Consider the following 24,156-nt stretch of genomic DNA (forward strand, 5'->3'; position numbering starts at 1 on the left):
TTTGCGCAATTAAAGTAAATAAAAAATGTAATCTCCATAAACTGATGAAAATTATTGAAATTTCTACATTTCTATTACTCAACAACTCAAAAGTCTAACTGGAACTAACTGGAACAGCTTCACCAAACTGCAATTCATGCCAGGTAATTGCATTACCTGGCGTTTTCATTACTTTAGCCACTCCTTTTCAAAGCCAAAATGTGAATACCTGCAGACAAATATAAATAATCTAGTAAGACAGAAAAAAACCCACAAACAACAAAATACAAACGCATATTTTATTGTAACACGGATAAGAATTGTAACACAATGAGGTAAGTTAAATAATCCACATCTGTGATGTTCTTGAACCACAAAATAGTCACCACCCTATCAGTAACAAATCCACAAAGTCTGCAAACAATGTCCTGTCAATTCAGTTCACAGTTTAATACAAACATGTATTTTCTCTGTTTCTTATGAGGACAAGAGGAATACTGATTACACAATCTCCTTTGTCTTTCAGTCACGGATCCAAACTTACCAGCTGCGTATTTGTGTCTTTTTTAAGAGATGAAACTGAGTAGAAAAGATCCCCTGAGGGAGAAACATTCTTTTGTTTTTCTGATGAGAAATAAGCCACTACAGACACAGGTAGGCTCATTCTGAGTTTGCTACCATTTCTGCTGATGACTTGGCACAGTCTCACAGGGCACTAGGGAATACAGTATGAAGGCATTTCAGTAGCTTTGTGCTGCAGTCACATTGTTCAAGAAACGATCTCACAACACCCAAAGAGTTCTTAAGCGCTTCACAGACATCAGATTCCCAGGGCAGCATGTCTGCAACACCAGCATCCTGGAATGCCCTCAGAGTTTAGACCCAAGTCCTTGTTAGGAGAGTGGTCAGAGAATAGTTTCTCTGCACTCAAGGCTTTGTTCAGAGGAGGGGGAACGCAGTGGATTGGTGCAGGCAGTGGATGTTTGTGGGAGATGTTTTGGACGGCGCATGGAAGGGGACGGTGATGAACTCAAAGCGCCGCAGCTCTGGAGATGAAGATCCTCATGCCCACGCTTTCTGGGACTGCCTATGATGCGCTGGGTCATCACCTTTGAGCACAAACCACCAAGAGTCAGTGACAGACACATAACAGAGGCATTTTGAGACATTTCATATCTCTTCAATACAGATGAAATTCAGTTATGTATCTTTTTGAAGTCTCCAGATGTTTCTAAGTTACAGATTATGCAGAGGTACTTATCCAATAACAAATGACTATTTTTAACACATGATTCAAACTGATAAACCCTTTGAAATAGCAGTACTGAAAATAAAATTGATTAATAGGAATTTCTTTTCCAAATTTAATGCACATGCTCTTTATTATTATTATTATTTTGAAATATTTGAAATGTTTTCACCACAATAATAATAATAACAATAATAATAACAATATTGTGTTCAAAATAGAAAAATGCTGATTGAGCCAATCCAAAATGTCTTCCTGATTTTCATCCCTGTATGTTTGGTTTTGGTGTAAAAAGCTTGTAAAACACTGCTAAGCGGGTCCAGTTTAATGATTTTTCTTCACCACTAACGACCAAAGCCAGAAGGTATACAGATTTCTAAAATGCACTGAACTATCAAAGGCTTTTATCCATGATATATTCAGGTTACCTGATCTATGACATTTGCACTAAAGATGGCCTCCTCCATGTGTTTCTCATCCGATTTAATGACACACTTGATGTTGTTGACAACTTGCTGGACTTCAGGAGGTAGACTGCAGCTCGAGTGCTCCAGGAACTTAGCCACTAGTATTTTGGTGTCTTTGTACATCTTAAGGTCAGCCAGGGAGTGTGGGCGTTCGTTGGAGGAGTGTGTGTGGAGCGATCTGGGTTTAAGGTGGATGTCAACTTTCTTGCCCTCTTTCTGCTGCTTCCTGGCAGACATATGTGTGGGTTTACCTCCAACTACCTCTGTTGAATTGTCCCTTGGCTCTAAGGAGGGGAAAAAGCAGCAAAAATAAAACAATAACAACCAAAAAAACCCCGCATTAAATCACACACAGTTCTTAAAATTAGAGCTAATGCCACTTGTAGTTTCTTGAGAAACATGGCTTTTACAAGACTGCATTGCATTTGAGAGAATGCCAAAGCCAGTTTTAAATGAGCTGCAATCATCTTTACACACAACACTATTTTCTTCTTTCTGACAATGCATTTTACTTTATTACAGTAAGCCAACCAGGTTACATTGATTCACAAAATAGAGAGTGCTGTATAGCAGCAGATGTGCAAATTTCTGATGTTTCCCTAACTATCACATGAATTCATCATTTATACGCTCTTACCCTGATCTGGTGATGCATGAGCTAACTCTTCAGTAGCAGGATCAGTTCCAGGGGTGCACCCAGAATTTTCTCCTGTAGACAGAGGACAAAAACAAGCTGAAAAAATAATGTATTTTAAATGTAAAACCCAGAAAAATGCAGCAAATAATGATGTTGGAGAATCTGGAAGTGAAAGATTGATGATGATTCTTAGATGGACTAATTAAGCTGCAGTGTACAGGCCATTTACAGTGTAAAACGGTAACATATTTGCTGCACTTACTTCCTGTCATAGTGGAGCACGAGATAGGGTCACTGGTGGAACGGACAATGCGTGCCAGTTTGCGGTACCTCCTGGCTGCTCGGAGCACCCGAGGCTTCTCTGAAGGTGAGTGTCCATTTTGGGCTGAGGTAGAGGGGGGTTGTGATGCAGAGGAAGGTGACCAAACACTGAAACACAGCCTTGGGCCGCGTGGCCTGGCAGGAGGTGAAGGGGAAGGGGAAGCAGCCAAAGGGCTGAAAGCTGAAGTTCCACCAGAGGAAGCCACAGAGGTGGGGGAGCAAGGCTGAGGTGGCGGGGGGATAGTAACCGGTAGTGTGAGCTTCCGGCTTGTCATTCTTGCTTTGATAAGGGTGTGTGGCGTGGGTTTAGGTGGCTCCTCTGGTAAATGCTTGGCTGAGGCCAGCTCGTCGCATATGTGCATTGAAGCCTTGAGTTCATCACGTAGATGTGTGTTCTCTGCTGAGTCCTCTTGGTCCAGATTGCTAAAGTTTTCCGAGGACCAGTCAGGTGAGCGCTCCAGCGACTCCTGCGTGTGTGAGGACTCACTGTATCCAGTATCACTAGGGCGAGCATCAGTGTTAGTCAAGCCACGGCGGCAACGTGAGGCATCACGTGTACACAGTTCCAGGCTGGTGCAGCTTCCATCAGTGGGGGCAGTGTGGAGCGTGCCATAGGGAGAGGAGTCAGAGCCCTGGACCTCCAGGGAGCACAAGTCCTCTGAGGAGCAAGTCTGGTCCTGGTCAGCCACCTCTGACACCATGAGAGAGGCACTGTCCACTGAGGCTGCAAAAATGCATCATTAGCACGATCACCAGTGGAAAAAGATATTTAGGAACAAATAGCACTGTGAATATTCAAACTGTCTTTACCCTGAGTGCTGAGACCTGCGGTAGTATTTCTCTCACACAGACTGGACTCAGTGGCCTGTTGCTCTATGCTGATGGTAACCTGAGAAGACGAAATTATTAGTAAACAGGAGTCCTCAATAAATATGGATATTTGACGTGTGCTATATTGCACAACAGCTGCGTGGCGCCTAACCTTCAGTACCACTGGTTGGTCTGTAGAGGGCTCTGCAAGACCACAACACACTTACCAGTAATTTGTCACTATAAAGAGCAGGGGTACCAGTGCAGAAAATTACAGTATAATGTTGAGCTGAATAGGAACTTTAATTAGAAGCACTAATGACCTTTTTGAGGTACATTATATGATACATATAGGTTCACATAACTTTTTTGATCTCATGGCATCTCAATGCTGAAACCATCAGATTCTGATGATTTCTCACACATCAAATCATTTGCTGCATGGCTGTAGTCACTTTTTGACAGCTTATCTATTTCAGGCGAGCAGACCTTTCTTTCGATTCCTCTTTGAAAGACAAAAAAAATAGGTATGAAGAGAACTGCGGATTTAATCTCTGTAATGGCACAGAGAATAAGTGAGGGGTGATTAAACGATGTTGAGAAGATAACAGAAGGATTTACTCGTACATTAGAAAGTTATTTTTAGCGCTGAACAATGAGACGCAGCAAAGAAAAAAAAAGCTCTGATCACTTCACCCAGACAGTCGAGGGAGCTGGATGATACTGAGCTTATATTTGTTGTGATTTTGGGCTTCTAAATTTTGCACGTGACATGACATTCAAATGTTTCTAACAAATATTAATTAGAAGTGGAAAACAGTAGACACATAATTAAATCCTAACCATTTTATTAAGGCCTGTAACCCTTAAAAACACACATCTAATCTAAAAATCTTCCCACTGACCTTGAAACCCACTTGGCTTTGAGAGCGAATGCATAAAAGTTTACACCTGTCACATTGACTCTTCCTAAAATACTACATTTTACAAAGAAGTCATTTCACATTACTGAATGCACAACTAAAAGAAAACACGAAACTGAAAATTCATTAATAATTAGAAGCTGGTGAACCTCAGATAAAAATGCACCTATGTGGTGTTGTTTTTCCTCACCTGGCTGGCAGGTGTTTGACCCACCACAGACTCATATGGAGGGGGCAGGTCAGTTGGGTACAGGGTGCCTGGGCTGTTGATAGGAACCCCATATATGGCACTGAAGGGAGAATGGGGAAAGTCCAGATGCAAGCCTCTGTAAGGGACAGAAAAGCAAAGAGTCAATCAAACAACCCAAATAATAAAATACAAAGAATGCCTAATAAATATAATTGTCCACTGACTGATAAAGCTGCAGTTAAAACCTTTGTCTTAGGGTAATATACAGTATGCATGTGAACACTGACCAGCTTTGAAATATGTCCACACAATATCCCACTGCTCTGGGCAGAAAAGAGTTTATAGAGGATGTCACAGAGACTATGACCTCTGACCTTTTGGATATATAACAGCTCATCATTTAAAACTTTTATTCTAATGAAAACTCCTGTGAAATGTTGTCACAATTAGAGTATGAATACTTGAGAAAATGTGTTTTTGGACATCGCAGTGGATGTAGCGAAAGAGGACATGCAGACCGTTGGCGTGACAGAGGAGGATGGTAGGAACAGGGCGAAATGGAGGCCGATGATCTGGTGTGGCAACCCCTAAAGGGAGCGGTCGAAAGAGGAAGAAGAAGAAATGGCAATGAGCTTTGACCAGCAAAGTGTAACTGAAATTCCCGGAAGGTGTTCATGAGATCTTGAAATGGACAAACGAATGGAAGACAACCAGAAAAGATGTGCCGAGGAATGATTAAATAAACAACAAAACTATTCTTGGATACTTGGAATACAAAGAGAGAGTGCTCTGAGACAGTCGCACAGTGTTGTGTTTAAGAAACTGTCACCGCCAGCGTGAATATCCAAGTCAAACATATGGTATTGTCTATAAAAGCCTTAAGAAAGAATGGATGAAAGCGATCCTCTTGTCTCCTACACTCCAGTCCTAACAATATATATCGGCGCTGTATTATTCGGCGTGAAGCACTATGTTTCATATGGTACCAATTAAGAATGAGCAGCCATGCGTGCTGTCATATCTTTTAATTACAACCCCATTCTCCTCTAAAGTGGCAGAGCATGAAATACAACCTGAGTGTTTCCACCAGTCATTCAATGCATAATGATGTCATGACACATCCCTGGCCCTGAGCATGGATGCTATAAATGCTTCCGTTGCCTTGTATATATTTATGGGATAACTGACAAACAGATGAGGCTTCCTGCCAAATGGCCACAACAGCACCGCTCTCTCTGCAAAGGCTTAGAAAATGGAGATGGTGGTGAGGGAGGGGGTCAAATGATCTTCCATTGCAGCTGAGTACCGCGGTCACAGCTTCGTAATGGAGAGAAATGCTCTGAGCTCAATGTGGTTGATAATAACACGTGTGAAGAGATGTTGCCGTTGCTGCTTAATATGATGGGTTTGCCTCTTCCATGCAAACACTGCTTCGTGCACCTGTATATTTACTTTCTCATAGGAAATCCTGGTGAGATTTACAGAAGTAGAGGTTAAATATTAATGTGAAAATGGTCTTTAACCTAGAAACAGATACCAGTAAGAAAATGCATTAGTTATTATGCTTTTAGCGCCTACTAAACTAAGCAGCATCGCTTTGATGTGTGTCCTTTCCACATCCGAAAACCTCACACCTATAATAATAAGTGAAACTTGTTATTATAGGTGCTTATGAAGGGGCACAAGAGTATACAGAACAATCCCATAGTCTGTATATAAAAGCTGGTCCTTCCTGAAATGTAAAGTCAACGTCGAAATGCCTCAAATCTGTTTTTCTTTTTATTTACCAGCAGGGGGAAATCCTTTGGTTGTAAAACATTTGATTTTATAGAGGAGTACAGGAAAAATTTGCCTCAGCTCGCTTGATGTACAGCCTCACTGAACACTTTTCTGATGAGTTTATGGTCTTATTCTCTAGTTTCAAGTGTGCATTTATACTACAATGAACTTGTAATTCCCATGATGTATGGGTGTGCAGTGTCGCTTAGATTCACAGTCAGATCTGCACAGTCTGTGTAGGATTTTAAAAAAATATTTAAGATAATGACTCTTGAGTGTTGGTGCTACTGTGAAAAACTGAAAGCTAGAAGAAATGTATGTTGAGCCACATCTAATTTATTTTTATTTTTATAGGAAAATGGGAAATAAGTGCCGTGGTTTATTAAAATGTGCAAACATAAGTGAAATATGGTGTATGAAGCAAAGACAAAGTTTGTGGAATTCCACTGAGCTTCAAAGTCAGTTTTTGGTATGGCCATCTTTGTTCTTTAACTCAGCCTGAACTATCTTAAGTAAGGTTTCTAGTAATCTCTTGTGGTTGTGTTCATGCATAGTTCTCCGGGCTTCTTGAAGGACATTCAAAGCTCTTTTTTGGATGTTGGCTGCCTTTTGTTTCATTTGATCATAAGAAGATTCCACACTTCAACAATGTTGAGATCTGGGCTGTGTTCATAATTCCATCAACACACTGCTCAATACAACTGGCTGTGTTTTACAGATAGCTGTAGACACTCACTGCTGCATCTCTCTCCTGCCCTCCTCCATAAATACTGATGTTTATTTTAACCAAAAATTATACATTTGAAGTCATTGCTACTTAAGACCTGCTGTATTCAATCCACTTTTTGTGTAATTTGGTACAGCTCAGTGATTGTTCCTCGTTTCCCTTCCTTAAAAATGGCTTCTTGACATTTCTTATGGACATGACTTTCAGATGCTGTTCATCTGCTATAGAAAGATTTTTTAAGGATACACTCCACACCATGCTGAGATATGTTGATTTTTAGCTAATAGATTAATAAAGTTTCTCTCTAATAGCTCTCTGTGAAGCCGTTTGTGCAAAACTTGTGTTATACTAGGTTTCCTATCGAAAGAATTGGGAACAAATTCTGTGTTTTTGCAACAGACTGCTAGCATAAAATGCCTAAAGATACAAATTAAAATTGGTTCTTTGCTAAGTTGTCTGTTTTGTGCAGACACAACACTGGTTCATCCCTTGAGTTAGGTGCCTTTTTATGCTTGAATGATTCATATGTCAGTTTTAAATGGCTAAACAAACAAAATATTCCTCTGCAAATGGTCAAGCATAAGGACTAGACTGCAAAATAATGACTGTAAGCAATTCTTTTCATTGAATAGATTATATAATATAAATAAAACCTCAGAAATAATCCCTAATGTCTTTTTAAAGAGAACATACAGCTACTTGATACCCAATTTGAATCGCTGCCCTCTGGGAGGATGCCCAATGCTTCAAAATAAATAATATTTACAGCTATATTCTTCATTTGTCTGTAGCCTAAAACTCTTTGACAGTTGCACAAAGATGTAAAGTGGTGGCTTTAGATCGTTAAGTGTCAAGTGTCATAGAAAAATGAACCCAGATTAAGTACCATTGAGTTTTTGGTTAATAACGTAGTATTTATTATGAATTACAAAGAAAACGTAAGCTGTTGTGAATACTGTAGACTGCATTTTTAATATGTGAACTTTGAAAGTATCTATAGTTAAAAATGGGATGATGATCAAAACTGCTTTGCTTCTCACCTCTGTCCATCCATTGAGGGGGTACAGGTGTACTCTGGGGGGTAGTATGGCGGTGGGGGAATGGGAGGAATAAACTCATCAAAGTCCAGTGTTTGGTGGAGGATTGTTCCGTGGGGGGTCATACAGTCAGCGTTCAGGGCTCGAGCTCTGTGTGGCATAAACTGAAAGCAGCAACATTTTAAACAAAGAGGCATTATCAAGTTGTCTTTGTAGGTTCTCAGTCAGAGTAAGCTTGGAAAGAAAAGCAACTGGACTTCTTTAAGTTTCTTGAAGATGTTTCACCTCTCATCTGAGAAGCTTCTTCAGTTCTAAGACCAAATGGAGGAGAGTCCCAGGTATTTAAGTCCTACTGGGAGCTGTCGCTTAAGAGGACTACTGATCTATGTCCAAAATGTGAATAGATTCCAGTGTTCACATTTTGGACAGAGACGACAGATGGTCGAAGAAGCCATCTATGACCACTGTGAACAACCATCCTTGAACAGTGGCGGTGGCTTACAACACAGTATGTCACTAACATGTATTCAGATCTCTGAACACGGTCTAACTGATGCAAGTGCCGTGTGTGGGGCCAGCTTATTTTCGAAGGCTCTTTACTCAGCCTTTTCTAAGTGGGACAACTTTCCAGTCACAGTCAACCTGCTTTTCTAATCTCCAGGCTGCCGCCGCTGCTATTGACTCGGCTAAATTTACTGAGCTAAACAAAAGGTTGACACCCTTTGTAGCAAATGGGAAACGAGGCCATTCTTGGAAACTCGACTGGTGGAGATAAGACAGTCCTTTTTTTGTCCTTTGCTTCTCTGTGAATCAATACTTAGAAGTCATGATGTTCAGCAGCCGCTTTAATTTACAGAGGCTTTCCTGCTTTAGTGTTTGCTCTTATCAAACAGTATAATTTCCTACTGTCATATAGTTATCTAACTCCTGCACGGCATGTGTGATGTCTTATATTCAGCTGAACCAACAATAAGGTTAAAATTCTCCTGACTGATTCATGATTGATTTGTTATTAGACTGTAGCAACAAAAGGCATTAGCACCAAAATGCATTTATATCTACACTTCTCCATACAAAGAAGTCTGAGGAAGATCTATGTCTGCTCATCAGACATATTATGCTGAGCACTGAAGCAGGGTGTGCTCTGATTTAAGGCATTAATTCAAACTGTGAATGATTTTCCTCCTCCATTTACATTCTTAAATGCTGTATAATTCAAACAGCCTATAATAAATGTATTCATGTCCTTTGTTATTAATTTCCCTTGTTTAATCAGAATAAATACGAGAGCTAATTGGTACTCATCAATACATTTTGTGTCTTTGTCTCGCTATTTGTTACATTTTATAAAATCGATTAAAAAAACAAAGTAAAATAATATCATGTTTGCATAAAGTCAATTTTTATGATCATATTTTTTTGCAATAACACTTCTAATTTCTTCAAACCTTGCAAAGTTCACGGTAAAATGTCACATACAGGTGAAAGCACCAGTTTTAATATTGAGACTCCTTTAATCTTTCGGTAGGGTCTTTACCTTACACCATAAATCGCCTTTGAGGTGCCTCCTGTACTGATTTAGCACTATATAAAAAAAGTTGATGTGTTTAAAGGAATGAAATAACTGCTTTTGGTGTGCAAATCAGATGATTTTGACCATGTTAGTTCTGATTAAAACAGTCCCTACCATCCTAAAACAGATCAAATCTGCAGCAATGTGCCGCATGCCCTGATGAAAGCAGGAAAAAAATGCATGTTTTTAACTGCAGGGTGGTCACTGAAGAGAGAGTTAATTCAGCTACCGTTGCCGTCTGCACTTCGATCACACTCACCATCTGCAGCACATCAGTCGAGACCATCTGCATACAGCACATTGCAGTGGCTAGAGCACACACAATGGTGGAGATGACGTTAAGGGCACATACACTGAAAAGCAGCTCCTAAAGGAAAGAGAGAGCAGAAGAGGAGGATGTTAGAGTAACAAGAAACATAAGAGCAAAAAGGATATGAGTGACAAATAAGAGGAATTAGAGTCATGTAGGAGGTAAAGTGAGGAGGAGGAAATGGGAAAGAAAGATAGCTGGTATTATGAACAGTAAAGGTTGAGAATATAAGAACAAAAGGAGGTCTAAAGGTAAAGAAGCTATGATAGGATAAGTTTAGGCACATAGCAGGGTGGCACTGCAGAAAGAGAAGCCTGGCTCTGTAAGACAACTATACAAACACTAATAAACTAGAGTGTTAATGCATTTGAAATACTTTTAAAAGGTTAAGTACCTTTAGAGGGAAACAGAACGCCCGTGCATTTTTGTGGATTGTTGCAAACACACTCTAAAGATCATTAAAATCCAGGGTAAAGCATGAACTTACAGTAGATACACGTGCGCGCGCACACACACACACACACACACACACACACACACACACACACACACACACACTCTGCCAATGCAGTGAACAGCAAGGGTACAAACCAGTATTGAATCTGTCAGCAAAATAAAGTGCATGCTGGTGAAATACTAGACCAGCATCTTGAATCAGAGAAAATAGTTCATATGACTGCAGTCCCATTATGCTGCTGTTTGTGCTATTCTTTTAGACAAATGTGGAAGAAAATCATCCGTATTGGCTATTACGATCATATTTCCCATATTTAAGTGGCTCAGTTTTTCCAGTAATATCAGCTTTTGGTATGTCTTTACAAATAAAGCTGTAATACGGGTGCTGCATGAATTAATTTCCAGAAGGCATGGGAACAACATCTGTTTAAGAATTAGCTCAGGGAATAGCAACTGTCTGGCACACACAATGCACTGAAAGGACAAAGGATGACAGCACGTTGTAATGTTCATTCAAAATAAGATAAACTAAACACACTTTTTCATATGTGAACAAAAGAAGTCTGAAGCATGATCTGTCCACTCATGTGCTTGAACAGAATCCTTTAAAGAAAAGTCCAAAGGGTTAATCTGATAGACGGATTCACTTCCCGGGATTACTATTATGAAAGAAAAGACAGTTAAAAGGAAAGGAGGAAGGGGAAGCAGAGACGGGTGGGTGTGTGGTAGTATTAGGGGCAGATTAAGTTAAATAAAAAGAATTGAAGGGGTTTTTTGGTCATTATTGTTATTATGATTGTTTATTATTTTTAGGATAAAGTCAAAATTTTGAGAAAAAAATCTAAAAGTGGTGATTAAAGTTTTAAACAGCCACCGTGTACAAAATACCTTGCGTAGATGAGTTAGTGAAACAACTTGATCAGCTTTCATTTTCTGCTTGTGATACGACATACCTCCTGTTCACTGCAAGAGGATGTAACCCTCAGTATCCTTGTATCTGTCCATTGCCAGCTACATCATTTTGCATAAATCCAACCAACTCTTCCAAGTTTGTTTGTTTGTCTCTTTTTCGCACCATCTCTTTAACATCTTTACACTTCTCACCATGTTGTGTGCTAAAAGAGAAATCATTTCCTTGTTGCTAAAACCGATTCTTAAGTACGACTTCACCAACTCATCTACATAAGGAATTTTATGCAGGGAACAGCAGCTGTGGCAGTTGTTTGACATGAAACAGCAGCTTTAATCTTCACATTTCAACTTTATTCACAGAGAAAAACAACTGGAGTTGTGTTTTCCAAGTCAACCCCTGTGGACGAATGCAGGTGCACAGACACACGATCACAACGATACTAAACTGCCCTGCTGCCGGCACAACTAACAGGTGCATTCAACAAATGTGTTCAACTAAAATATATGAACTCCTTAAAGACAAGAAGAGATGAGATGGGAGCTAAAACTCGCTGTGGACTTTCTGTGGACACAGGAAGCTCCCCAGTTACCATACAAAGTGGTTTTCCAGCCTGTCTCACAGATTATTCACTGGATTCACGAGGCGCATAATTATCAGTGACATTAGAAACCTCAACTGGTGTTAGGCCCACAGAGAGGACGGCCGCCTCACCTGCTGAGGTTTATCAAGTCATGCAATGCAATGCAAAAAAAAAAAATGTCCTAATGGATATAAGCCAAATAATCTTTTATACAATCAAATTGATCTTAGACTTTAAAAAGTAAATAAATAAATACAAATCTGCCAATGGGACGATACAATTTTGCACGGCTTGAATTCCTCACTGCTAGAAACAACAACAACAATAATAATAATAATAATAATAATAATAATAATAATAATAATGAACCTTAAAACTACAAAAATATGACGATTGAAGCCATTTGTCCTTATTGCAACTCGATACCAAGTTATTTAAAATAGACTCTATCTGCATTTTTCCAAGTACAATAGCTTTAAATCACTTGTGAAACCTGTTTAAAAGTTTTCAAAATGAAATGCACACTGAGACTTGATATTGGAATAGATTAGCGCATGCACTTCAGTGGCCTGTTATCAATGGTACATCAGTAAAATGTGCCCGATGATCACCAATACAAGCAAGACAGCAACTTCCTTTGGAAAACATTGATGTTGTAGATTGTTGATTGGATTGCTTCATATGATGGACATTTGATGCATCTAGATCATATATTAGGAAAAAACATATGTTTTGACCAACCACAACCTTGATCAAAATGATAAGAACATCCACACTGAAGGAGGTTTAGAGGAAGTGTGGCGAGTTTAACAGCTATACAGTTTGTTACTGCTTTGCGAATAAAAATGTGTTAACACTGACAGGGCATCAGTATAGGGAATAGAGATAGAGCACATGCACATGGGAGCATGACTAGGGAGACAGAAGGGGATCACAACAGATGATAACTAAATGTTGCAAAGGAAACAAAAGAAATATTATACTGAAAGAACTAGATATAAAGCTAGAACATACACTACATCTCGAAATCCAAAGAAGCAAATCAAGAACTTACAGAAAACTCAAAACATCCAAAAAACTCACAACCCCAGCTCAACAACCCATGGCGCATGACAAAAGATGACAACTCGAACAGACCAATAGTCACTTGCCTACTCCTTTTAAAGTTTGTGTCATAAAATAAATCATTTTAGCATCTTCAGTGTTCAGAATTACCAGCCCTGCCACTGTTTTTCAAACACACTCAATAGCCAGCATCTAGTTGCCAAAGATCAAGCCTGTGTGAGCTGGAAGTTTAAAGCAGAAATGATGCCAGTTGGAACCAAAATTAGGTTGTGCAGTGCCAACTATAAAATGCAGCTAATACATGTTTCCCTTGGAAAATAACAGTTTTGAAACATGTTTTGTGTTGGAGGGAAGTCTGGATGGAGCACAAGCCTGTCTGACATTTTAAGCATGAATAATCACCACAAGCCGACCATTAGAACAGAACTGGTGAAAGAAGACTATTATTGCTCTGTGAGTGCATTGAGAACTACTGCTTTCATTATTAGCAGAGTGAAGAACATCCGTTTTTTACAATATGGCTCACATACCACTGTTTTTGCATATTTTATCCCATTTACACTTCACAATAGTGCTAACCCTTCTACTGGGTAGATTTTTGGATTTTCTCTTACTGAAATGATAAGTGAAGGCAAATATTTCGCACACTGAATTGCATTGTTTTTTCTATCTAGGCAATATGTCTAAAAATATTTGGGGGAGGATCAGATAAAAAATTGCACATCAGAAGACCGATGTCCTTTATTTCTGAAGCCCCTACAGCTAGGCTCAGCTAGGATATCAGAACATTTTTTCCCCTGTGCACATTCAATCTCTTACAATAATAATTATTATAATTGTAATAATAGAACAAATACAGTCCTTCTGCCTAATCTGGCCACAACCTTTCTGTGGCAGAGGGCTTAATTGGTTTTTCACATCACTGATCCTCAATTGTTATCCCTCGAACCGTGAAGATCTTGTCCAGACACAAACTAAACATACACCTCAATTAGCTGCTCCCTGTGGCTGACCAAAATACATCCGTTTCAAAGGTGCACCTGGCTTTTATTCAACCGGCTCTGAGTTTCTGTTAAAAAGTCTTTCTGACCTCTTTTTGGCAGGCTACAAAAGCTCTTCATGGGATCTGAAAGAAAATCCTGGTCCTCCTTTAGGAAGAGCTACAGCAGTTTAAACTCCAGTGAATGAAAGCAGCCGATGTTCTGGCCCCACAAAGTGTTAAATATTTAGAAAAGAAGAGTTTTATTCATGACCCGAAGATGTAACCTTCTTTTTTTCCCCTAGATCAGTGCTTCTTAACTGGGACTCCTGAGATAAACATTGTTATTGCATCAGTGTAGCTAGTCTAAAGACATAGCCTGACTCCTTGCTGACACTTTTTTATCCAGATTTCATGACCTGAATGCAGGACTTCAGACCCTATCTTTTAAAACTGATGGATGGATCAGAAAACGGTTGTTGTAGTTCACTAGGGCAATGATGCCTTCCCATTACTGGATGAGTTCCAGAGCAAAAACAATATGTCGAAAGCTGGCGAGCAGCTTGTCGTCAGGGCTCACTTCAGCAGAATACACGTGCAGTTTCATGAGTATTTTCAGTGAGAAGCAGGTAGTCAGGTTGGATTAGAAACCCTTTTGCAGCGACAACTCTAACACGAATGCCAATTGAATTAGAAAGTCAATGATTGATGTGGCAGCCGATAAAGCTGTGAAGTGGAGTTTGCAGAGAAGCCATTAACTGAAATTTTAGATGATGGTGCAAGGTGAATACAAAAAAGTGGGTTTGCACTCATAAAAATGTGAATGAAAAAGGCAGAACAGCAAAAACTGGGAAACCCTGCAGTGCTATTCAGTCTTTGTGTGACAGAAAAACAATTTGCTTTGGATCCAACTATGACTGCACATTGTATTGGATTTTCTGAAAGTTTGCAGTGATATTTAAATCACAATATATGCCTCATATAAGTCAATAAGGAACTCCTAAACTTTGGTTTTTACCATTGTGTGTGTTACTGCAAAAGAAGAAAATCATTTTTTATGGATTCCTGGCTGAAAACCTGTATGAAGGTGACACACGCTCACAAGTTTAAAACTCATCCCCCTATCATTCAAGGGCATACTGATGGTACACAAAGTCACATTTGGCATCAGTATGAAAGGGAATACAGTACCTATCCCTAACTCCAAACACCAGGAAGATGGTGCACTTTACAGATATTTTATTATGCTGTCCATACAGGCAAAGCAAAGCAAAGATGTCTGTTCTTTGTGCTCTAAAGAACCTTGCATAGAGGGTAACAAAAGATACCAGCAAGACAAGTCTTTCACTGTGAGTCTAAAACCATTATTTACCAAGAATACAAATAGAGAATATGTCTGGGAATATGGCCTTGCCTTGCTGTTGGCAGATGTTATCCTTCTGAGTTTTACATGTGGAAGGTGCCAAGGCAGACAGAGAAAATAAGCAGCAAATACAATAAATACAAAATCACTCTGTTGATTTTTTGATAACACTTCTGAATGCAACACTCACAAAAAAAAATTGCTGGCAACACTTAGCTAAAAGCATCATTGTTTTCTAAAAAAGATTAATCCACTGTGTACCCCTGCAGGGAGCGCAGAGGTGCAACTCAGTACCATCATGTAATAGATACACTCTTTGTGAGCTGGCTGACTGTCAGATGTTCTCTGTTGATCATCTACGTATCCTGCTGTGCAGCTTTGATAGTAAAGACTCTACCCTGAGACAAAGCTGAGATTACAGTAGCGCACAGCTGCACAGGGAAACAAACCTGTGTCTAACCACTGCATGCACTGAGTGATTTTTCTCAGCGCAAGAATCAAGAAATATTTACGATGGCTTTGTGTGACTTCGAATTTGGTAGTGCATCTGCCACACAGATGTGAGAAGATGCATTTCTTTGATTTCCCTTGTGACTACAACATTCACGATGCCACCATAAATCCTGCCCGGCAAAGAAAATTAATAACGCCGCCAACACGTAAAGGGTGTATAGCATGGCTGCTCAGCAGATATTTAACCTCTGAAAGATACCTTGCCCCAGGTCAATCAGGTTAGTGAATAAGGTTACACATCCGCCCCTTTACAGGAAATCGCAAATTACCTCAGTACTCCCCCTCACTGATGATTTATAGCCCCGGGCAGAGTAATGAAAAGAAAAATGGGGTGGAAATTAATGTGCCAGCACAGAGCGAATGACAGACATTGGCAGCAACGGTGGCTGGTTTAATTTTCTTGTTTTTTTTTTAAGAAAAGCGCTACTGCTGAGTAACAACAACTAATAAGCGAATGAGAAACCAATTTTACTCAGTCCACCTGCTTTTATAATTCAGGACACTGTGTCGTTTAGTGATCGAGGCACTATATGAGTTCATTAGAGTCAGCAGTCGTCTAACAGCCATCTGAAATAGCCGGAGACTTGTGTGTGACAGCTTCCTCACAGACATAACTCAATACATCTGACTTCTTTGGCACTTAATAAAGGTTTATAGCACCAATTCTCCATCTCTTTCAAAGAGTTATGATTACAGTGACAAATGTAGTTGATCTTTCCTCTTTTCATAAGCATGCTTCATCCTGAGAAGTCTTTTATTTGGTTATCAATGTTTTATAATCAATCAAGGATATAAAATGAATGGATATGATTGTCGTTATGCAATAACGGCGCAGTAGGACAGATTATATATCATTCCCTCTTATGCTGCGAGTCAAGATAATCTACCGAGGTCATACTCTTGCAAACTAGAGCCAGCCCAGAGTAGATACTTGCTGCATACTAAGAGGTCTGCCTATTGGGGAAAGACAAATGCTTTTGCTGCTTTCTACTCAATTAATCTGAGAAAGAAACCCAGCATTGTTTTGTATTGTTCCCTGACGGCAAATGCTACAGTAAGAAAAGAAATCTGAAACCTGAGGTTAGTCTGGTGACTCTCAGAGGATGTAGCTCTAAAACCAACATGTTGACCAGCTACAATTCTAACTATGGAACCATATCTGTAGGTTTGTTCGATCACAAACAAAAACATCGGTCAAAGACACAAAAGAAGATTCATCCTAAAAATATTAAGCTCAGCAATTTAACCTAAGTTGTTGAGATGTTTCACTGAAAACTGCAACATTCCAAATCTTGGAACTATTAATATCTGTACAAAACTTTGGTAACAGTTTATATGCATGACCTGCATCTAAGGGTCTCACTCCGATGTAATTAAAAGAATATCAGGGTATGTTAATTCTAGTTATCTACAAATACTTAAAGGTAGGTTCACTAGAATGAAGTTAAAGGAAGAATAAAACAAAAATAAAGGAAACAACGAAACAATTATATTGTAAGTACATTTAAGTACTGTAATTTTTATGTATTGCATAACCTCGGGTATTTTAGCAGACACAAATTATTCTGTAAATAATTTTAAGTATTTTGTAAGTAATTTCGAGCGGCACATACCTTCTGGTTATTTTACATGAAAACTGACATATATTATAATGCAAGTAAGTTTAAGTTTTACATTTTCATTATCCTGATGTGCATGGCGATGTTCTATTATTCAAATGTCCCTTTCTTTTACCAATATTAATTATATAAGGACTATTCTCCCTTTCCAGCTCAGAGAAAAAAATAAATACCATAACAATTTGCAGGCCTATGTGACTTTATACTGATGGAGCCAAGTCTGGCTTTTGTCCTTACCGTGTAATTACATTGTAATTTCAAATTTTCAAATTAAGTACATTGAAATTCCATTTAATTTAATTGGGAAAACACTCTTAGATGCAGACCATATTATAAAACGCTACCAAAATTTCATCCAACAGTTTTTCAGTCTGGATCAAAGTGTTGCTCTTCACTGAATGATACTGACGTCACATGAGCCATGACGTAGCATGACTAAAAATAGAGAGGAAAGATCATGAAAAACAACATTTGCAGGTGACAAACAAGCACCAGGAGGTGGTTTATGGATCCAAACTGAGTTCTCCCTGACACAGTTCAATCAGACCTCAATTTCCAGCTCTGGATTGCAAAAACACAAGAAGGCAAGTAAATGAATAAATGATGGGCATTTAAAAAAAGGCAGCTGTTTGGATTTGTGTCTCAGTCTGGCCTCCCAAATGTCTCTAAAAATGTGACATCACTGAGTCGTTAAAGCTGGCCATGACGGTTTTTGCCAAACAACTACCAGACAAATGTAAAGTGTAGTTCAGTCATACAGAATGTTTTTATGTTAAAAAAAATATACCAGTCACAATATACAAACAGACACACCTTGAGACGTATACGTATCGTATTGCAGTCCCTCAGTGGATTTAGCTTCAGCGTCTCTCCCAGGCTGTTGCAGCTTGAACTTTGCTTCTGTAGCTCGCAGCATACACACACTCCATCGCTGTCAAACTTGAGCTGGGGGGGTGAAGGAGAGAACACACATCCGCACTCATGCATGCATGCCACATACACGGAAACACACAGGCACACACACACACGTCACACACACACATACACGCACAAATCAGGCCTGAGCTTGGTTTTCTGATGTCACTTTTTTCTGAAGATGAGTGACGAGCGACATATTTACCCCTGACATAAAACATATTCTCAGTTACAGGGCGTGTAATCAAAAACTTTCATGACAAAGTTCACAAAACGTATTTCGCTGTGATTGAGAAAGGCACCTGCACATGCATAAAGAGACAAAGGACTGTGAGATATGATGAGCTTCCCAGTAAAGGACAGCGGTAGAGCATACCTCTGCTATGTGTCCCAGATTGAGAGAAAGCAGGACATGAACCCAACAAGTATGGGTTAATTACATCGGGGAAAGGAGATGAAGAACATTAATATTTCAGTCACGACTGTGGGAGGGTCTCTGGGGAACCACATAAAGCGGTGAAGTTGGTGTAGTCGGCTGCTCCCACTTGCATAAGGACAAAAGCTGCTTATAATGTGGAAGCGCTCAGGTTAGTGGGTTGGGTGCCAGATGAATCACCAGGGGCTGCATCAGTCATGAAAAAGATAGAAACCCCTGGTACTATGAATTAAATTAAAAACAAATCAACTAGGAATCTCATTATGTAAATCTGCATGATGTTTTGATTGTGTTGTGAAATGGGAGCTCACTCAAATACCTAAAGATATTTCAAGCTTGAAAAGTCCTAATTCATAGTTCCATTCAGATATGTCCGAGGTAGAGATATGACGAGATCAAATTTTCACTCGGCTGCTATCAAGGCCAAAAGAAATCACGACAAAAAATGAAATCAGGTGAATGCAGTGTGATTGTGGTTACAGATGACAGATCCATCACCCGAATGTCATATATTCAGATGCACTACAGATATATATACACTACAGCGAGGCTAAAATACAGCACCAATGTGTAGTGACTTAATCAGGCCACAAACTGTAGAAACACCTGTTAGTCAAGTGCTTGGCACCACAGGCTAACAGAGCAGTTCGCTCAGAGCGCTTAAGGTGCAGAGAGGAGCAAAGAAACTGCAGGATAAGAGAAGACAACAAATCTGGAATTATACTAAAAAACAAGTCCTTTATGGTCACATTAGGGAAAACAGTGGTGGAAAACAGCAGCACGAGCAGAACTATTGCGATAGTGTTCAATGAACTCGCAATCTTGTTGCCGTAGAAATGAATGCTGGAACAGGGGGTACTTTGCATTAAGACAGCGATAAAATGGTGAAGTCAGTCTTTTATTCGTTTGCGACTGAATAGGGTCAAGTTGGCAGTTACATGCTATCTCTTTGTGTTGATATGACAATTAAATCAGTGAAAATTGCAAATCTGTTATATACACAGAAATTCACATTAACTGCTTAATTTCATCGTCCTGCCAGAAACCTGGAGGTTTGAAACTTAGATTAGATTCACAAATCCTTCTACAAATAGTGACATAGATGCTGGCAGTTTAACTGCAAAATGATATAGAAGCTCACCTCAGCCTTAATTTTATTTTATAGGAATATAACCAGAATGAAGCGAGCGCTGAGTCTCCTGTTGCAGACGAGTTGCATTGATCACTGCAGACTGACTCCAACTGATTGCAGTGTGTTAGCAATCTGTCTGTGTTTATAAATTAGATTGCGATAATTTTTAAACATTTACCAGTCTGTCTGAGAGTGACTGCTATTCGAGTCTGATGCAGTGATTGTTGGGAGACAGGTTGCCCCCAACAAGGACACCAGTGATCAAAAGTGGCTGCCCAGAGTTTGAGGGTGTTGCATGCTCAGTAGCTTCTTGCAATTGATTGCCAAAAGTGAAAAGAGTTTACTGCAATCCCTGGGCAACCACTGATTTTTAGCAGTCACAAAGAGGTGAAACTGCAGTCTAGTAGTTCCTGACAAGTAAGAGTTGCAACAAACTGGAAAGTGTGACCACAACTGTTCTGGTGGTGGATTATTCTCTAAATATCATGTGAATTTTTAAAGTTATATCTATTTTTCACTTTTAATTACATTTCAGAAACTTTCCTCAAGACATTCACTGAGTTGAGTTAGAAGTTCTCCCAGCTTTCACGCCTCTGCCCAGCTGACCAATCAAAGCATGAAGTAGATGTAGACGTCAGGACAACAGTTTGAGAAAGTTACACATATTGCTGGTGACGGCCGCTCCACCAATTCTGACATTAAAACATTTGGGGAGCGGAAATTTCCAACAAGAAGTGACAAGCGCTTCTGGTGGCGTATTTTGGGCCCTTTAATGTACCTGTATGCTTGAACGCACCGTTACAGTCGGGGTTTCTCACCGTCTGCTGTGTTTGTTTTGACCACACTTTTTAAAAACGTCTCCCAACTTTATCGGAGTGAAACAGAAAGAAAGAAAAAACATTGGCTTTCTCTTTCAGAGTTGTTTATCTATTTTATTTCAGCTCTCTGTGATTCTGGCAGAGATGGATGTGTTTATTGGGAGCCATTAGTCATCAACAGACAAATAGTTCAGCTGACTTTCGGTGCTGACTCAGTCCTGCAGCCTGTTTGGAACAGAAGCGCTGCCCGTCAGCCCATCGTGTGCTCGCATTCGTAGATGTAGGCTCCCATGCAGACAACACATTTCTATTAGTTACTCACTCTTCATGATCCCTTTCGACCATATATATTGTTTTCACTTTTATTCACAGCCTTAGTGCATACCCCTACAAATGTTAGTGATAACATATCAATATTAAGATCCATTACTTATCATTGACTGCTAGTGGGTCAACTCAGGTGTTCATTCTGGTGACAAGGGGTTATGTACAGTTCTAGACATGAAAAATGTTGATTGGCTGCTCTGTTTGGTGAATATGAACTATGGACAGACTGGCTAGATATACTATTCAGCAAAGTTTTGATTTGATTTGATGTCTGTGTGCTCTGATTTTACAAATTTATTTATGAAAACAAGAGCTTTTTTCTGTATTTTGTATGAGTCAAGTTCAGTACTAGGTTCAATTCACTGTCTAATCAGTACAGATCAGAAACACTGCATCATTTCTTCCAATTATTAAGTTTAAGCCTCCAAAAAGCCACATTAAAAGATTAATGTCTTTTTTGGAGTGTACTGCAAAGCTGGAGCATGCATGGGCTAAGGTCCAGTTGGTCTCACCAGCTGACAGTCTTCCAGAGAGTTGACAAGTTGAGCGTTCTGGCAAGAGAGGATGGAGCCCGCCAGGTTTAGCATCACACAAACTGCAGACAGCAGCATGAAGAATGTGATCTGTGAGAAAAAGAGAGAAAGAAGAGAGAAAATATTTGAATCATAATGGTATTAATGGCAAATTGTAGCTTGTTGCTACTAAAATTGATTCAGCGCTTTCTGATACTGTTGCTGAAAGTAGCACAGGCGCAGTGTACTTCTCTAATCAATCGTTACTCACAGTGACTCTAACAGATCACCAAAGAGGAAATTAGCTCTGATGTCAGGAGAAATCAATAACCTGTTCCCCCTCAGGCCCCCACAGTCTGAAGGCACACAATGACACAAGAAACAACTTACTGAGGGATTGAAATTCAAAACTTATTTCTGTGTTTCTCAACATCATCACAGCTGTGAAGTAGCTCATCTCTCTCAGACACACATGTACAACCTCAACAGATGTAATATTGTCTTACACTCTAAACCAGTGGTGGTGTCTCCCCCTCGACCCCGTTTTCCTGGGGGTAAAGGTTTCTTTTTTATTTTCTTGGATATCAATCCTGTTAGTGGAAACATGGCTTCTATTCCTGCCACTTGACATTGCAGGTCAAGCGTAAAAGAAAAGAGTTTTAAAAATGACTCCTGTCCAGGAAACTGAAAACCAGTCCCCTGCATTGTGTACCAAAACTGACACCACAGCTGCATCTGATTGAAAACTGTAATATGGAGCTATTCCCAAAGTTTGCTTTTGCAGAGTGTTGGGACACTGGAACAGCATTAGCCGAGGACACTGAGGTCACTAGAAGGAGGAGTTCGATGCGTAAAAAGGTTATTGGGAACACACATAAACAGATGGAGAGGAGGAGAGCCAGACAAGGAGGTGGAGAAGGGAAGGAGCTGGAGGTGGCATGTAATAAACAGATGGAGCGATAAGTTTAAGTGCTTTTTTCCATGACAGAAAATTGAAAGATTGAGGGGCTGATGGGAAAGCTTGAGGAGCAACTCCTTAGATGGCAAAAAGCAAATAAATAAAAAAATAAATAGAAGGAAAAGAGTGAGGATGAATGCAAACAAAAGAAAAAAGAAACGAAGGAGACAACCGGTAATAAATGGGGACAGAAACATGCAGGGGAGGAGACAGACAGAGCATGACTCTGGAGTCCCATGGTGCATCGGTGGTAATGATGTGTATATCTTCTTAATTAGTATTTCATTTGAATGTGATATTAGCTGTCTGGTTCGGTGGCGTAATAGCTGCGCAAGAACAATACCAGACTGAGCAATCTGGTCTTCAAGAAATGTATTATTAAAAAAATTTCCATACCTCTAAAACAAGGAGCCTGTCTCATATATTTAATACCGACGTGGCACTACGCATGTTTTTGAAGTTCTGCACTGCAAGGACACAACTGCGCTCAGTAACTTGCTGCCCGACCATTGGTGACATCTTGAGAGACATTAGTCAAAAATAGACTTCCCATCTGTTAAAATAAAAAAAATGTTTCAAAGTGGATGACAAAACATGCCCAACATGAAGGACATAATGTTGTTTCAACCAAACAGCACAGGATGGCCACGTGCCGTGAGCAAAATCCTCGCTGTTGTTGTTTAAATGCAGTTATAATCAATATTTGGATTCCTCCATCAGCAGATAAACATGACAGTGTCTCTGGTGAATGGATTTGGATACTGAATGAATCACAATCTGCACTACAAGCTGGACATGCAGCTGAACACTTTGTCTAACAACAATCACCACAAGGACAGACACAAAAACTCCTTATTGTAAATTATTTTTAATTTACTAAATCACTGTAACCTAGTCATTTCCCAGCTTTTCTGATAAATGTTAATTATATGTTCTTCTTCTCCTCAATCTTTCCATTTATATTAACAGCAAGCTATTGCACAAACTGAGAGCATAATCACTTATGCGTCTTTCACTTACACCCACACTGACCTGTTACCAGTTAATCTAATTAGCTGCAAAACGTTTCCTTTTAGCACCACTAACTTTCTTACTTACCAGCCTTCTGTTGGCTCATTCCACTTTTTTTCTTTTTTTGCAATCAAATTCAAAAGAAAATAAGCAAAACAAGCTTTTTCTTAACATGGCAAATTTTCTCACTTTGATATGTTTTCCACAATCTAGTTTTAATCAAATATGTGTTCACGAGAACTGCAAATTACTACATTCTGTTTATATTCACAACTTACACAGTGTCACAATTTTTGGGGGTTTGTACCTCTTCACAAACAACTGCCAGTAATCTCCGCCAACAACTCACAACTGGTTCATTAATAGGCATTTTTCCCTCATGACCAGTTGATTAAGTCATCTGAGCGCAGTGATAATCTGTTTGATGAAAATATAATGCCAAACAAATAGCTGTGGCGTTATACTGTAAGGTTCGTATTCTCTGTAGCTCTCTAGTGTTATAATTATTACAGTAAGAAACTGTTTTGTTTTTTATTTAACAATAAGTACAATTTTTT

General features: G+C 39.4%; 1 protein-coding gene across 2 annotated transcripts in view; it reads right to left on the reverse strand.

The window, feature by feature from the left end:
• Window positions 1-277: 277 nt before the first annotated feature.
• The window catches only part of fam189a1 (family with sequence similarity 189 member A1), a 112,457-nt gene continuing 88,578 nt past the window's right edge, over window positions 278-24,156 (reverse strand). Inside the window, exons 3-12 of one of the 2 annotated variants that reach the window (XM_005724287.1) lie at window positions 21,631-21,741; window positions 18,304-18,435; window positions 9,952-10,059; window positions 8,123-8,283; window positions 4,577-4,712; window positions 3,464-3,542; window positions 2,595-3,377; window positions 2,333-2,404; window positions 1,657-1,979; window positions 278-1,088 (exon numbers count right to left, since the gene is read on the reverse strand). In XM_005724287.1, the coding sequence (XP_005724344.1) occupies window positions 885-1,088; window positions 1,657-1,979; window positions 2,333-2,404; window positions 2,595-3,377; window positions 3,464-3,542; window positions 4,577-4,712; window positions 8,123-8,283; window positions 9,952-10,059; window positions 18,304-18,435; window positions 21,631-21,741 (2,109 nt within the window). In that variant the 3' untranslated portion in view covers window positions 278-884. Of the gene's footprint in view, window positions 1,089-1,656; window positions 1,980-2,332; window positions 2,405-2,594; window positions 3,378-3,463; window positions 3,543-4,576; window positions 4,713-8,122; window positions 8,284-9,951; window positions 10,060-18,303; window positions 18,469-21,630; window positions 21,742-24,156 lie in introns of both variants that reach the window. The other variant, XM_013908480.1, reaches the window with a different exon arrangement.

The sequence above is a fragment of the Pundamilia nyererei genome, unplaced genomic scaffold (genome assembly GCF_000239375.1).
Source record: "Pundamilia nyererei isolate P.nyererei 1_Seehausen unplaced genomic scaffold, PunNye1.0 scaffold00011, whole genome shotgun sequence".
NCBI lineage: Eukaryota > Metazoa > Chordata > Actinopteri > Cichliformes > Cichlidae > Pundamilia > Pundamilia nyererei.